Source organism: Mustela nivalis (assembly GCF_964662115.1).
Source record: "Mustela nivalis genome assembly, chromosome: 14".
In the NCBI taxonomy this organism is placed as follows: domain Eukaryota; kingdom Metazoa; phylum Chordata; class Mammalia; order Carnivora; family Mustelidae; genus Mustela; species Mustela nivalis.
This window is the reverse complement of record NC_139033.1, coordinates 67,607,343-67,622,182: the sequence shown is the minus strand read 5'-3', so window position 1 is coordinate 67,622,182 and position 14,840 is coordinate 67,607,343. Positions and strand designations below refer to the sequence as shown.

The 14,840-nt window shown below is 39.3% G+C and overlaps 1 protein-coding gene and 1 long non-coding RNA gene across 3 annotated transcripts in view; one reads left to right on the top strand and one right to left on the bottom strand.

Annotated features, from left to right (window-relative positions):
• Positions 1-14,840, bottom strand: part of LOC309847890 — a 407,011-nt gene that overhangs the window by 32,251 nt on the left and 359,920 nt on the right. The window lies entirely within an intron of this gene.
• Positions 2,815-14,840, top strand: part of MIB1 (MIB E3 ubiquitin protein ligase 1) — a 131,249-nt gene continuing 119,223 nt past the window's right edge. Inside the window, exon 1 of the mRNA XM_082698744.1 lies at positions 2,815-3,869. Within this exon, the coding sequence (XP_082554870.1) occupies positions 3,641-3,869 (229 nt within the window). The 5' untranslated portion in view covers positions 2,815-3,640. The remainder of the gene's footprint in view (positions 3,870-14,840) is intronic.

Sequence of the window (14,840 nt, the reverse complement as noted above, 5' to 3'; positions counted from 1 at the left end):
GAGTCATAGTTGCCTTAATTTAAGAAATTGCCACAGCAATCACTACCCTGATCAATCAGCAGCTATCAGTGTAGAGGCAAGACCTTCCACCAGCAAGAGTACAACTCCCTGAAAGTTCAGATTTCAGATGATGGTTAGTTTTTTTCTTTTTCTTTTTTCTTTTCTTTTTTCTTTTTTAGCAATAAAGTACTTTTTAAATTAGGTTATGTACATTTTTTAAGACATAATGCTATTGCACACTTAATAGCTGACAGTGAAGTATAAACATAACTTTTATATGCATGGGGAAGCCAAAAAATTTATTTGACTCACTTTATTGCAATACTTACTTAATGTGGTGGTCTGGAACTGAACCTGCAATATCCCTGAGGTATGTCTATAATTTTGATTTTTGAGTATATTTTATTACACCTGTATGTGGTACACATATAATTTGTGCACCAATAAGTACATATATTGGAAGTACATGTTCAAAGATTTTGTACTGAAAATGTGTATAATCAAAATTATTTAGAGACCATTGGCAAACTGTATTTAGTCTTGAAGTTGTGTTACCAACATGTTCGTGTTATAAAGTCACAATATATTTAACAAGGGCAATGATGGATAAGAGAATACTTAACATAAAGAAATACATACAAGTATTAGATAGATATAGTCTAAGCTGTAGGTCTGAACTTCCTCTGTAATCCTGGACAAGTTACTACTTAATCAGTCCTGACCTCAATTTATTTTTATCAAATATGGGGATTGGGCTAATCTGAGCATACTTATGCTCACTTATTCTCCAGAGGTTTTGACTAGTTCCTGTAGAGCCCCTGAAAAGGTAGGAGGAAGGAAAGACTACATGTAGGCTCTAGCCTTGCTATATTGCTTCACAACCTAGCTCCCTTCATTGATCAAATGTACAGATAAGAACAGAGGGTCTGTGGGGGTGGTTAGGGAAAAAAGAAAAACCACTGGGCTAGATCAGTTCTTAGGATCCCTTTTCATTTTAAGGGCAAATAAAATTCAAAGTTATTATAAATAATCTTTGGTATAAAAAAGAAAAGCTTTTCTAAATATTTGATTACATCTTAGTATAAAACTCCTGGGTGAGCTAAATACAATTAAATATGTGGAAAGCCATTATTAATATGCTGTGCTTGATGTAAAATGTAAGGTTGCACTATGACAAATTGGCCTTTACTTGAATCAACTTAATTTACAAAGTCAATCATAAGTATAACTTGGGTAGTAGCTATATTTTTTTCCCAAAAAAAATTTTTTTTTAAAAAGATTTATTTATTTATTTATTTGACAGAGAGATCACAAGTAGACAGAGAGGCAGGCAGAGAGAGAGAGAGAAGCAGGCTCCCTGCCGAGCAGAGAGCCCGACATGGGACTCGATCCCAGGACCCCGAGATTATGACCTGAGCCGAAGAAGGCAGTGGCTTAACCCACTGAGCCACCCAGGCGGCCCCCCAAAATTTTGTTTTAAAGTAGGCTCCACACCCAGAGTGAAGCCCAGTGCATGGCTTTAACTCATAACCCAGAGATCAAGGCCTGAGCTGAGATCAAGAGTTGGGAGTTTAAGTAAATGAGTCACTCAAGTGCCACCCCTCCAGAATCTTTTTGTCTACTTATTTATTCAATTGATTAATCTAATTGGTTATCCTGAAAGGAAGGAAACCAGAAAAGATCCCAGAGAGAGAAGAAGAGCTGGCAGAGCTCAAATACTAATAGTGTCCTTAATTGAATAACTGCAGTTGAGTAGCTCTGGCAAAAGCACATTTTAAATTTCTGGGGTGAAAATAGTTTAAGGCAGACCAGAAATTTGACTGGCCTATTCTGAACAAATATTTTAAATCGTGTTTAGTCTCTCCAATTAGCTCTGTTTGGTCTTGGGGATTCTATACTCGTGTTTTCCTCAGTTTTATTTACATGAAAAATAAAGAATATTTTATTTATTTTACAACATAATAATTGGCCACATTTTACACCTCCTTTCTTTCCACTGGATTATTGTCTTTCTACTTGGTTATTTGATTTTGAGGAAGTATTCCTGCTCCTGTGACTCTCAGGAAAAGCAACAATGCCTCCATGCTGGGCTAAAAAACAATGGTTTTAAATCTTACACACCATAATGTTATTTAAGTAAGGGCAGCCAGAAACCACTCTTACGGCCCTCTTATTTTCCTTCCAAGATTGTCTTTTGTATTCAAGAGCTGAATCACGTCCAGGGTGGAGGGGCTTATCAATGGGCAAGGTACATGTAAACTCTCTCGGGAGCGTGTACTGTTTGGTCTACTTAGCACCCTGACTCCGCAGGAAGGCAAGACACAGCTTTCAAAGGACTTTGCACGTAGCTCACACTCAACACCATTCTACTCAGCTTAAAAATACATCCCTAATCACCCACTCCAGTTTGATAAATTTGAAATTTACACATACAAAAATACACGTCGTCCTTAATCTGTGCTATAATCTGTCTTACTTCAGATCCCATTAAAAAAAGACGACTAAAACAACACGGAATCCCCAGTTCACACTGTACACCTAGGTGCACTACAACTTAGAGACTGACCTCATCACAACTACCTGGTTTCACTGCCCGTGTCGCCATACCCTAGATTTATCTAGGATTTCCTCCAGCCCCACCTCCGGGAAGGTGGGACGGATTTCTTGCTCCGCCCCTTTTGTCGCAGCCAATGGAGCGCACCGCACCACCGGTAGGCCCCAACCCCGCAGTGCTGCCCCTCCAGCGCCTCAGGCTCAGGCTGGCCGTCACCCGCCGCCCCCACCCCTCCAGCCACCGCGCTTTCCGGCCGAGCGCATGCGCACTCTCGTCGGGCCCTGGAGAGGACGCTTAGGGATCGATATTCTTCTCCTTTCTTTCTCCAGTCGCGCGACTCTCCGAAACCCTTTCCGCCCTACTGTTGTCGTGGCTCCCCCTCCTAGTCAGAGAAGGTGCTGCTCCAGCCTTAAGTGCGTCAGTATCCGGATGTGGAGCCGCTCTCGCCCGGCGGGGACTCTGTGGCGGGGCGGAGCGCGGCGGCGTGCGCGGGGGCAGAGAGAAGGGGGCCCGTGGGCCCGGGCGCTCGCCGGACGCCGGGAGGTACCACCGCTGTCCACGGGGGAGGAGGCGGCGCCGGCAGTCGGGCGGCCACCCCGGAGCGAGGGACTGGGGGAGAAAAAAGGCCGGCAGTTAAGCTTGCTCCCCGCTGCCCTCGCCGTCTCCCCCGGGCTAGCTTCCCCCGGCCCCCTGCGCTCCCCGCGCTCCCGGCCGGGGGAGAGCGTGGTTTCCTGGCGGCCGTCGCTGTAGCCCGGCCGGGGAGCCCGGAGGAAGCGGGGGAGTCCCCGCCCACGGCCCCCTCCCCTCTGCCCGCCCGCCGCCGCGGCCTCTGAGCCGCTGAGGTCCGGCCTCCAGTCCGAGCGGGGGGCGCGGCGGCGGCGGCGACGGCTGGAGAGCGGTTGTGGTCTTGGCGGGGACCGCGTCGCCGCCCCCGTGAGTTATTCCCACGTCCCCCGGGGCTCCCTGCCGCTCCCGCCGGCGCCGAGAGTCCGGCCCGGGCCCAACTCCCTCACGGGCCCCCCGGCAGCGGCGGCGGCGGCAGCGGCAGCGGCAGCGGCAGCGGCGGAGCCCACCGCCCGGGCCCCGATGAGTAACTCCCGGAATAACCGGGTGATGGTGGAAGGGGTCGGGGCCCGGGTAGTGCGCGGCCCGGACTGGAAGTGGGGGAAGCAGGACGGCGGCGAGGGCCATGTGGGCACGGTCCGGAGCTTCGAGAGCCCCGAGGAGGTGGTAGTGGTGTGGGACAACGGCACCGCCGCCAACTACCGCTGCTCCGGGGCCTACGACCTGCGCATCCTGGACAGCGCGCCCACGGGTGAGTCTTGGCCGCTTGGCCCCGGGCTTGCGAGCGCGCGGGGAAGGGGCGAGGCCGGGTGGGCGTCGTGCTTCCGGGGAGAAGCCCCGCGGTAGGAAGGGGAGAGAGCCAAAGAGATTTAGGTTCAGTACCTGGTAAACAAAAACTTGCAGAGGAGACCCCGCTACCCCCACGGGAAATGATGGCAGCACCATCACCAGGATGGTTTCAAGCCTGGAAGGCACAAAGCACCGGGAAGACAACAGACTGTTCCCCTCCTCCTTCTCTAGGGAAGGGGTCTGGAGAGGCCTATCTAATAACCCATTGAAATTAATCAGCCACCGAGTGGTAACTGTCTGAAGAGAGGCTTGCCTAGCCATATGGTGTTTAGTTGACGGGTTACAATTGCCGAGGGGCCTCTGGTAGTTCGGATTTGTTGAGATACCATGTATGTATGTATAAGTGTATGTATTGCCTCCTATAATACATAGAAGGACTTGGACTTCAGTAGCTGAATGTTAATTAGGACCTTGTAGAATGATTTTTCATCTAAATTGTTTCATTACCAATAGAGGGAAAAATAGTCCAAGCTGTTGAACCATTTCCTTGTGTTAAATACTTTTTCCAAGTGGATTAGACACTGTTTTTTTGTCGTTAACATCCCATCTCAGGATATATTAGAGAATCACCCATTCATGCACAAGGAGTCAAGGTCCTTGATTCACAAATATCAGGGATCTGTTTGTTACTCTAGAATTTTTTGTAGTGCGGTAAACTGAAAGCTTGTGCTCATAAAATAAAGCTCTAGCCTTATTTTTTTGGATTACTTTAATCAAAAATATTTTTACAGATTTGTCCATGATACTGTCTTTAGTAGAAAGTAGTTCAAATTTAAAATTTGTTACTTTACAGAATGCATAAATAAGCTACTTTTAAAAAATTGAGGTATCATTGACATCTGTTAGTTTTCTGTGTACATGATTTGATATTTATATATATTGCAAAATGATCATCACAGTTAAGTCTAGTTAGCATCCATAGTCTACATAGTTAATAAAATTTTTTTCCTTTGTGATGAGAACTTCTAAGATTTACTGCCTTAGCAACTTTCAAATATGCAACAACACAGTGTTATTAATTGTAGTCACCATGCTGTATATTACATCCCATGACGTTTACTTTATAAGTGGAAGTTTGCACCTTTTGACACCCTTCACCCATTTCACTTCTTCCCACCTCTGGCAACCAATCTGTTCTTTGTATTTTTGAGCTTTTGTATCTATGAGCTTTTTTTTTTTTTTTTTTTTTTTTTTTAAAGATTCCATGTATAAATGAGATCATAAGGTATAAGTCTTTCTCTCCTTTATTTCAGTTGGTACAGTGTTCTTGAGATCATTCATATTGTTGCAGATGGCAGCATTTAATTCTTTTTTTATGGTTGAGTTCATATTCCAGTGTGTGTGTGGGGGGGGCACATTTTCTTTATCCATTCATCCATTGATAGACTTACAGGTTGTTTCCTTGTCTTGGCTATTGTAAATAATGCTTCCGTGAACATGAGGATGCAAATGTTTTTGAATTAGTGTTTTCTGTTTCTTTGGCTAGATACCCAGAAGTGTTGCTGGATCCTAAGGTAGTTCTGTTTTTGATCTTTTGCTGTTTCTTGTTGTTTTGGTAGTAGCCATTCTAGCTAGTGTGAGGTGATGTCTCATTGTGGTTTTGATTTGCATTTTTTATGATGATTAGTGATGTTGAACATTTCTTCATGTGTGTTGGCCATCCGTATATCTTCATTGAAAAAATATTCAGATGCTCTGTCCATTTTTAAATCAAATTGGTTTTTCTGCTGTTGAATTGTATGAGTTCTGTATGTATTTTACATATTAATCATTATATGCATTATTTGCAAGCATTTTCTCCCATTCAGTAAGTTCTTTCATTTTGTTGATGGTTTCCTTTGCTGTGCAGTGACTCGTTAGTTTGATGGAGTCCCACTTGTTTATTTTTGCTTTTGTTGCTTTTGCTTTTGGTGTCAAATCCAAAAAAATCATTGCCAAAATCATTGTTAAAGAACTTACTGCCTGTGTTTTCTTTCCTTTCTTTTCCTTTTTTTTTTTTCCCTGCCTGTGTTTTCTTATAGGAGTTTTATGGTTTCAGATCTTAACTTTAAAGTCTTTAATACGTTTTGAGTTAGTTAATAAATAAGCTACTTCTAAGGCTTGATGATTGAATTTAACAAAACCTAACAAATCTGAAATGGGTTCCTGTTTGTTATTGGCAGTGACAAAAAGGAAACTAACACAAGTCATCTCAGTTTTTTTGAACAGATAATTCATAAAATTGTGTTTCTTTCTTTTTTTTTTTTTTTAAAGATTTTATTTCTTTATTTGACAGGCAGAGATTACAAGTAGACAGAGAGGCAGGCAGAGAGAGAGAGAGGAAGAAGCAGGCTCCCCGCTGAGCAGAGAGCCCGATGTGGGGCTTGATCCCAGGACTCTGGGATCATGACCTGAGCCGAAGGCAGAGGCTTTAACCCACTGAACCACCCAGGCACCCCATAAAATTGTGTTTCTTTCTTTTTTTTTTTTAAAGATTTTATTTATTTATTTATTTGTCAGGGATAGAGGAGAGAGAGCGAGCGAGCATAGGCAGACAGAGAGGCAGGCAGAGGCAGAGGGAGAAGCAGGCTCCCTGCCAAGCAAGGAGCCCGATGTGGGACTCGATCCCAGGACACTGGGATCATGACCTGAGCCGAAGGCAGCTGCCTAACCAACTGAGCCACCCAGGCGTCCCTAAAATTGTGTTTCTTAACTGGTTATTTAAACATTGGGAAAGATGTATATGCATGCCCAAAAGAAAAGATTCAACAGTACAAAAAGGGACAGCCATTGTTACCAGTTTCTTGTGTATTCTTACATACCCTATTTTTTGCAAGCATATTTATTAATATACTGTAAATCTACCTTTTTAAAGCACAAATGGTAAAAACTGTATTCTCTTCAGCACTTTTGTTTCCTCCACTTAATATATTGGGAATTGTTCCATGTTAGCACATGTAGGTCTATCTTATTCTTTTATAAGTGCATAATATTCCAGTGACTAGACACCATAATGTATTTAACTAGTGCTTTCTTGGTGGGCATTTTATATTGTTTCAGGTCTTCTTATTCACTGTTAAACAGAATAAATCCTATGCATATGTGTTGAGTACTTCTGGTATAGAATTGCATCAAGGGGTACACATATTTAACATTTTGATAGATAACTGACTGGTTGCTGTCCAAAGACATTTTAGCACTTTATACTCTGACGTTTTACCTGGAATGAGGCATATACCTGTTTCTGCAGGCTCTTAAAAGATTTTACCTTGCTAGCTCAAGCTAAAATTTCACCACAGCTCAATAATTTGCAGTCATCTTGGTATTGGCAATTGCACGTTTATGAGGAAATTTAAAAATCTTTCTAGAGTAAAGTGTAACAAATCCTATATTACAGTAATTTTTGAAGGGATATTAATGTTGTCTGTGTGCTTTGTGGTGTGAAGTATATCTGTCATAGTTTCATTATCTTATATAAAAGCAGATGTTTTTAGAGGTAATTGTTTTAAAATCTCAGTTTAATTTACAAGATAATTTTACTCATTTAATTTGTTGCGTGTAATAATTCATCTTGTTCGTCTGATTCTTTTAGCAGACATTTTAAAAGCATTTCTAGATGCAGGGTAGCTAGCCTTCTTATGCAGTGCTCTTGAATTTTGATTTCTATGATTTAATATCTTTAGCTTTTTTTTTTTTTGAAGGATTGAACAAATCACAAACTGTTAGATTTGGTTTTACCCCAGGACTATAATACTACTTTCAATTTTCTTTTCTCTTTTTTCTTCAAAATATTTGATAATTGATGTCTATTGGTACTTTATTACATTCTCAAGGTTTATTAAATGTTATATTTATTATATACAGTACTTGGTATTTCTTTACATAATAGTTAAAATAAAAATAAGTTTAATCTTGGGGCACCTGGGTGGCTCAGTGAGTGAAAGCCTCTGCCTTGGTTAAGGTCATGATCCCAGGGTACTGGGATGGAGCCCTGGCATCAGGCTCTCTGATCAGCAGGGAGCTTCCCCCTCTCTCTCTCTGCCTGCCTCTCTGCCTACTTGTGATCTCTCTCAAATAAATAAATAAAATTTTAGAGTATTTTTTTTTTAAGATTTATTTATTTATTTGACAGAGAGAGATTACAAGTAGGCAGAGAGGCAGGCAGAGAGAGAGAGGAGGAAGCAGGCTCCCTGCTGAGCAGAGAGCCCGATGCGGGACTCGATCCCAGGACCCTGAGATCATGACCTGAGCCGAAGGCAGCGGCTTAACCCACTGAGCCACCCAGGCGCCCAAATAAATAAAATTTTAAAAAAATAAGTTGAACCTTTCTGAAATAATTTCAGGTTTACAAAAATTACAAAACCAGTAAAAAGAGTTTCCTTTTGCTCCTTACTCATCTTCAGGTGTTAATATCTTACAATTATTGAAACCAGAAAAATAACATTAGTACAATACCGTTTAGTACAATACCGTTAACTAATCCACAGACCTTGAAATTTTTTTTTTTTTTTAATTTTATTTATTTGACAGAGAGAAATCACAAGTAGATGGAGAGGCAGGCAGAGAGAGAGAGAGAGGGAAGCAGGCTCCCTGCTGAGCAGAGAGCCCGATGCGGGACTCGATCCCAGGACCCTGAGATCATGACCTGAGCCGAATGCAGCGGCTTAACCCACTGAGCCACCCAGGCGCCCCAGACCTTGAAATTTACAATACTATTACATACTGTATTTGAGCTGCATGTGACGCTGTCAAATTTTCCAGCTCCAGATTGTCTGTCTTTACTCTTGTGGTATTATTTTTTTTTACTTTATCAGTGTTCTTAATCTTTTACATTTTTTTTTGTTTGTTTGTTTTCCTTTTTGTTCTAAACAGCAGCTTAAAGTTCCAGTCATCCTACACTGTTGAAGCCAAGCTCTGCCCCTGGGAGAAGATAAGACATTGTCATATCTACTTTACTATCATATCTTACCCAATATTCAGATTACTGAAATCTTACCTCGGCTATAAAGCTTCTTTTGTTTACTGAGAAAAATCGACCTTTTAATATTAGCTTGTAAATGTGTGGTTGGGAGCGAGATAGGTAATTATATTACCAGGTATGGGAGAAAGTTTTCAGTTAGAAGTTAGAAGCCAGCTAGCTGGCTTTTTCCTTTACGTATGAGATAAATGGATTAGATAATTTTAAATAGAAATTTTCCTCTAGCTGTAAAAATTTGATTTGATGTTAATAGTAAAGAGCTAATAACTATTCATATAGCTAACTCAGAGCTAACCTGGAAATAAAAATTTAAAAAGATGTATTTCACCCCAGTCAGAGTGACAAAAATTAAAAGTCTAAAAATAGTATGTATTGAGGGGCGCCTGGGTGGCTCAGTGGGTTAAGCTGCTGCCTTCGGCTCAGGTCATGATCTCAGGGTCCTGGGATCGAGTCCCACATCGGGCTGTCTGCTCAGCAGGGAGCCTGCTTCCTCCTCTCTCTCTCTGCCTGCCTCTCTGCCTACTTGTGATCTCTCTCTGTCAAATAAATAAAATCTTAAAAAAAAATAGTATGTATTGATAAAGAATGTGGAGAAATTAGAACTCTCAGGTTATCGGTGGGACAGTAAATTGATACAACCACTTTAAGAAGCAGTTTGGCAATCTTGTAAACTTTACAATGCACATATTCTGCAACTAAGAAAATCTTCTAAGTGTATATCCATGAAATCCTTAGGCACAAATCCATTAAAAGGTATGTATAAAGAAATTCATTGCATTATTGTTTATAAAAGCAATAATTTGGTAACTACTGAAAGTTTTTACATAATTTGTATATCATGTTACATGAGTCTCACAATAAAATATTAGCAGCTAAGGTGAAAGAATGTATATATATAGTATATACAAGTATACTATGTATATATAGTATATTTTTACCAAATATTTGTTAAGTAAAAAATAGTTTTCAAAAAGGTACTATAGATGGTACTGTGCTTTTTATGTAAATTTTAAATACTGAAAAATTATGGAAAAATATATGCAGAAAAAGGATTAACACCTGCACTGGAAAGGATCCAACCATCGGGGTGGTATTTTGATATTTTGCTTCTCATCAGAATATTCTTCTTTTTAAAAATGAGAGCAGTATGATTTTTCTTCTTTTTTTGAAAATCTTATTTTAATATATTAGTAAATCAAATCTGATTCTAAATTGATTTTGTTTCCATTCTTGATTTTGCTAGGTGCTGTAGCTTTTAGGAGACCTCAGAAAGATAGATAGTTGATCCAAAAGAAAGAAGTGCATTTCTGAATGTTATGCTGGTTATTAAGCTCTTGTGTCTTGGCTTCAGCCCACTCTCTGTATTGTACCTGGTGAGGCTGTGGTAGGACTCTGCATATTATTTTTTGCCATCTGGATCCTACTTGGTTATGCAAATAGGGGATGCTCAAAGGACACTGGAAGGCTGGAGTGGGAGAAGGAACTTGCTCTTTTCTGTTTTACTAGCTTTCTTTTGGTATCATCTTATCCAGTAGGGTTTCAGTGTCAGTATTTGATTCTCGTGTACTTTGTTCCAGTATAACCAGAAGTATCTTCAGCATGCCCCCACTCACTGATACCAGCACCAGCTGGTCCGACCCTTTCATCAAGGTCTGGATCCTAACCCTATGGAATGCTTTTTTAAAGCCTCTTATATTTTAGTACTCTCATTTTTTCCCCCCCTTGTTTACCCATTTCTAGAAGTGATGGATTGGTATAGTTTCTGTCTTCTGACTGGACCCTAATGAATAATGTTTACTAATCTTAATCTTATTTTTCTATTGCATTACCAGTTCAGTAAAATTTTTATTGAAATTTAGTAACTTTCCCTCCTTTTTTTTTTTTTAAAGATTTTATTTATTCATTTGTCATAGAGAGAGAAGCGAGAGCAAGCACAGGCAGACAGAGTGGCAGGCAGAGGCAGAGGGAGAAGCAGGCTCCCCTCCACGCAAGGAGCCCGATGTGGGACTCGATCCCAGGACACCGGGATCATGACCTGAGCCAAAGGCAGCTGCTTAACCAACTGAGCCACCCAGGCGTCCCATCCTTTCTTTTTAATGCTAATCATTTCTTATGTATGAATTGGAAGGTGTTTCTCTTTTATATTTTGAATCAATGAATTCTGAATTTACTGAATTTAAAATGAAATAAAATAATATTTTCTTTCAAGTATGAATATGAAAATTGGTGATACACATCATTTTGTTATTAAAGACCGTATAATGATGGTAACATCTCCAAATACCAGTTTTCACCTTGCTTACTTCAGTTTCTTTTGAGCAGCACATATTTTCTCACATCATCTTTACCTAGGACACATTAAATGAACATAATTAAAAGATCTTATAAGGAGCATACCACTAATGCCTACTTTTGATCCCAGAAAATGTGTGTAATTTTGAAACATTAATTTTTCATTTATTTTGTAAGTGAAAAATATGGAACTCATTCTTAATTTTGCCTCTTAAACACTTTTTCTCAAGATAATCAACAACATGTTGTTTTGTGTCATTAGCATGCATTCCACAAATCCACTTAATTAGGCACAAAAAAGCTTCAGTATGTCTTAATGTGCCAGAAGTGGGCAACAGTGGTGGGCCCAGGTGTTCTCAGTCTCTCACTCACCTTCAGTACACCTGTGGTATGTGTTTTTATACAGGGCTACTGAAGGTATTAGTGTCAGCTGACTAATTTACAGTTAGTAAAACTTAATTTCATTTTTAGATTTTTAGAAAAAAAGTAAATGTAAAAGTAAAAGTTTCAGTGAAAGTCCACAACCCCCTTTTTTTAGAATGCTTGGGACTAAGTTTATACTTTTGGAAATTAGAACTATAATATGCTGTGTTTGCAACACAGTACATAATACCCACTTTGAAGTTCACAGCAGTACCATGTAATCAGATAAATTAATATTTCTGCAGGGAAGCATAAGAATAATGATTCTAAGGGGATGATAAAGACTACCTACTATATATAGCATTTTGTTTGTTCAGGATCAGGGTTTATCACTCAGTGAGTTTGCTGCTAGCTTACAAAAACGCTTAGAGTTTGTGATTATCAATAAGACATTGTGAACTTCCATTTTCTCTTGCATTTCAAAGGATCATGTTCTGTATCTCCTGAGTTGTATACCTCACTTTGGAAACCATTGCTCTAAGTCACCTAGAAGGAACTTTTGCATTTTAAATACCTATAGGAAAATGGCTTTTTTTTTTTTTTTAAAGATTTTATTTATTTGACAGAGAGAGATTACAAGTAGGCAGAGAGGCAGGCAGAGAGAGAGAGGGGGGAAGCAGGCTCCCTGCTGAGCAGAGAGCCCGATGTGGGGCTTGATCCCAGGACTCTGAGATCATGAGCTGAGCCACCCAGGTGCCCCAGAAAATGGCTTTTTAAAAAAAGAATATTCCTCCTTATCATCATCATCAGCAGCAGCCCAGAAAATGGCTTTTTAAAAAAAGAATATTCCTCCTTATCACCATCATCATCATCTTCTTTTAAAAGATTTTATTTATTTATTTGAGAGAGAGGGAATAAGAGAAAGACCTCAAGCAGATGGAGCAGCAGCAGGAGAGGGAGAAACAGACTCCCTGCTGAGCAGGGAACCCAATGATGTGGGGCTCTATCCCAGGACACTAAGATTGTGACCTGGGCTGTCATTTACTCAGTGTTCACCATTGGAAATGTAGTTATCTTTCACCAAAGTTATTACTATATTATTGACTATATTCCCTACATTTTACTTTTCATCTCTGTGAGTTATTTACTTTATAACTGGAAGTTTGTGCCTCTTAAACCCTTTCATCTATTTTGTCTATTCCCCTACACCTCTCCCTTTTGGCAACCACTAGTTTGTTCTGTATGTTTAGGAGTCTCTTTCCCTTTTTTGTTGCTGTTTTTTGTTTGTTTTTTAGGTTTCAGGTGTAAATGAAATCATATGATATTTGTCATTCTTTGTCTGACTTACTTTACATAGCATAATAACCTCTAGATCCATCCAAGTTGTTGTGAGTGGCAAGACCATTTTTTTTTAATGTCTGAGTAGTTTTCCATTGTGTGTGTGTGTATACACATATATACATATCTATACACATACACACACATATGTATATATGTATATACCACATCATGTTTATCCATTCATCTGTCAATAAACATGTGAGTTGCTTCTGTAGCTTGGCTATTGTAAATAATGCTGCAGTAAACATAAGGGTGGATATATCTTTTTGAATTAGTGCTTTCATTTTCTTTGGGTAATACCCAGCAGTGGAATTACTGGATCATATGGTAATTCTGTTTTTAATTTTTTGAGGAACCTCCATATTGTTTTCCTTACTGGTTGCACCAGCTTACATTCCCAGTGCATGAGGGTTTCCTTTTCATCACATCCTTTCCTATACTTGTTATTTTCTTTTTGATACGGGGTGTGAGGTGATATCTCACTGTTGTTTTGATTTACATTTCTGGGTGATTAGGATGCTGAGCATTTTTTCATGGGTCTGTTGGCCATCTGTATGTCTTCTTTTGAAAAATGTCTATTCAGGTCTTCCGCCAGTTTTTAAATTGGATTTTTGATTGTTTTGATGTTAAGTTGTATGTGTTCTTTACCTGTATTTTGGATATTAAACTTTTATCAGATATATCATTTGCAAATATCTTCTCCCATTCAGTAGGTTGCCTTTTTGTTTTGTGATGGTTTCCTTCACTGTTTAAAAGCCTTTTTAGTTTGATGTAGTCCTAGTAGTTTATTTTTGCTTATATTTCCTTTGATGAGAAGGCATATCCAGAAAATGTTGTTAAAGTAAAGCCCATGTCCAAGAGGTTACTGCCTGTGTTTTTTTTCACAAGTTCTATGACTTGGGGTCTTATATTTAGGTTTTTAATCTAATTTGAGTTTATTTTCATGTATGGTGTAAGAAATTGTCCAGTTTCATTCTTTTGCATGTAGCTGTCTAGTACTAGTATGTTTTCCTAGTACTCATTTATTGAAGAGACTGTCTTTTCTCCACTGTATATTCTTGCCTCTTCTGTTGTAGATTAATTGACTGTATAAGCATGGCTTTATTTCCGGTCTCTCTATTCTGTTCTATTGGTCAGTGTCTTATTTTCATGCCAGTACCATACTGTTGTGATTACTGTAATTTTGTATTATAGCTTAAAATCTGGGATTGTGATATCTTTAGCTTTCTTTCTTTCTCAAGATTCCTTTGGCTCTTTGGGATCTTTATGGTCCCATACAGTTTTAGGATTATTTGTTTTACCTCTGTGGGAAGTGCCATTGGTATTTTGGTAAGGATTGCATTAAATCTGTGGATTACTTTAGGTATTATGGACACTGTAACCATATTAATTCTTTCAGTGTATGAGCGCCGTGTTTCTTTCTGTTTGTTTCTATTGTCTTTTTTTTTATTGTGAGTTTCTTTCATCAATATCTTAGTTTTTAGTGTACAGGTCTTTCGCCTCCTTAGTTGATTTTATTTGCGTGTGTTTTATTCCTTTTGATACAGTTGTAAATTGGATTGTTTTCTTAATTTCTCTTTCTGCTACTTCATTATTAGTGTTACTAGTGCAACAGATTTCTATATATTAATTTTGCATCCTGCAATTTTGCTGAATTCATTTATTAGTCCTCATAGTTTTTTGGTGGCCTTCTTAGGGTTTTCTACATATGGTATGTCATCTGCAAATAATGACAGATTCTTTACCAATTTGGATTCCTTTTGTTTCTTTTTCTTGTCTGATTGCTGTGGTGAGGACTTTAGTACTATGTTGAATAAAAGTGGCAAGAGTGGACATTTTTGTCTTGTTCCTAATTGTAGAGTATTGAATATGATGTTAGCTATGGATTTATCATATGTGACCTTTATTTTTTGAACATTT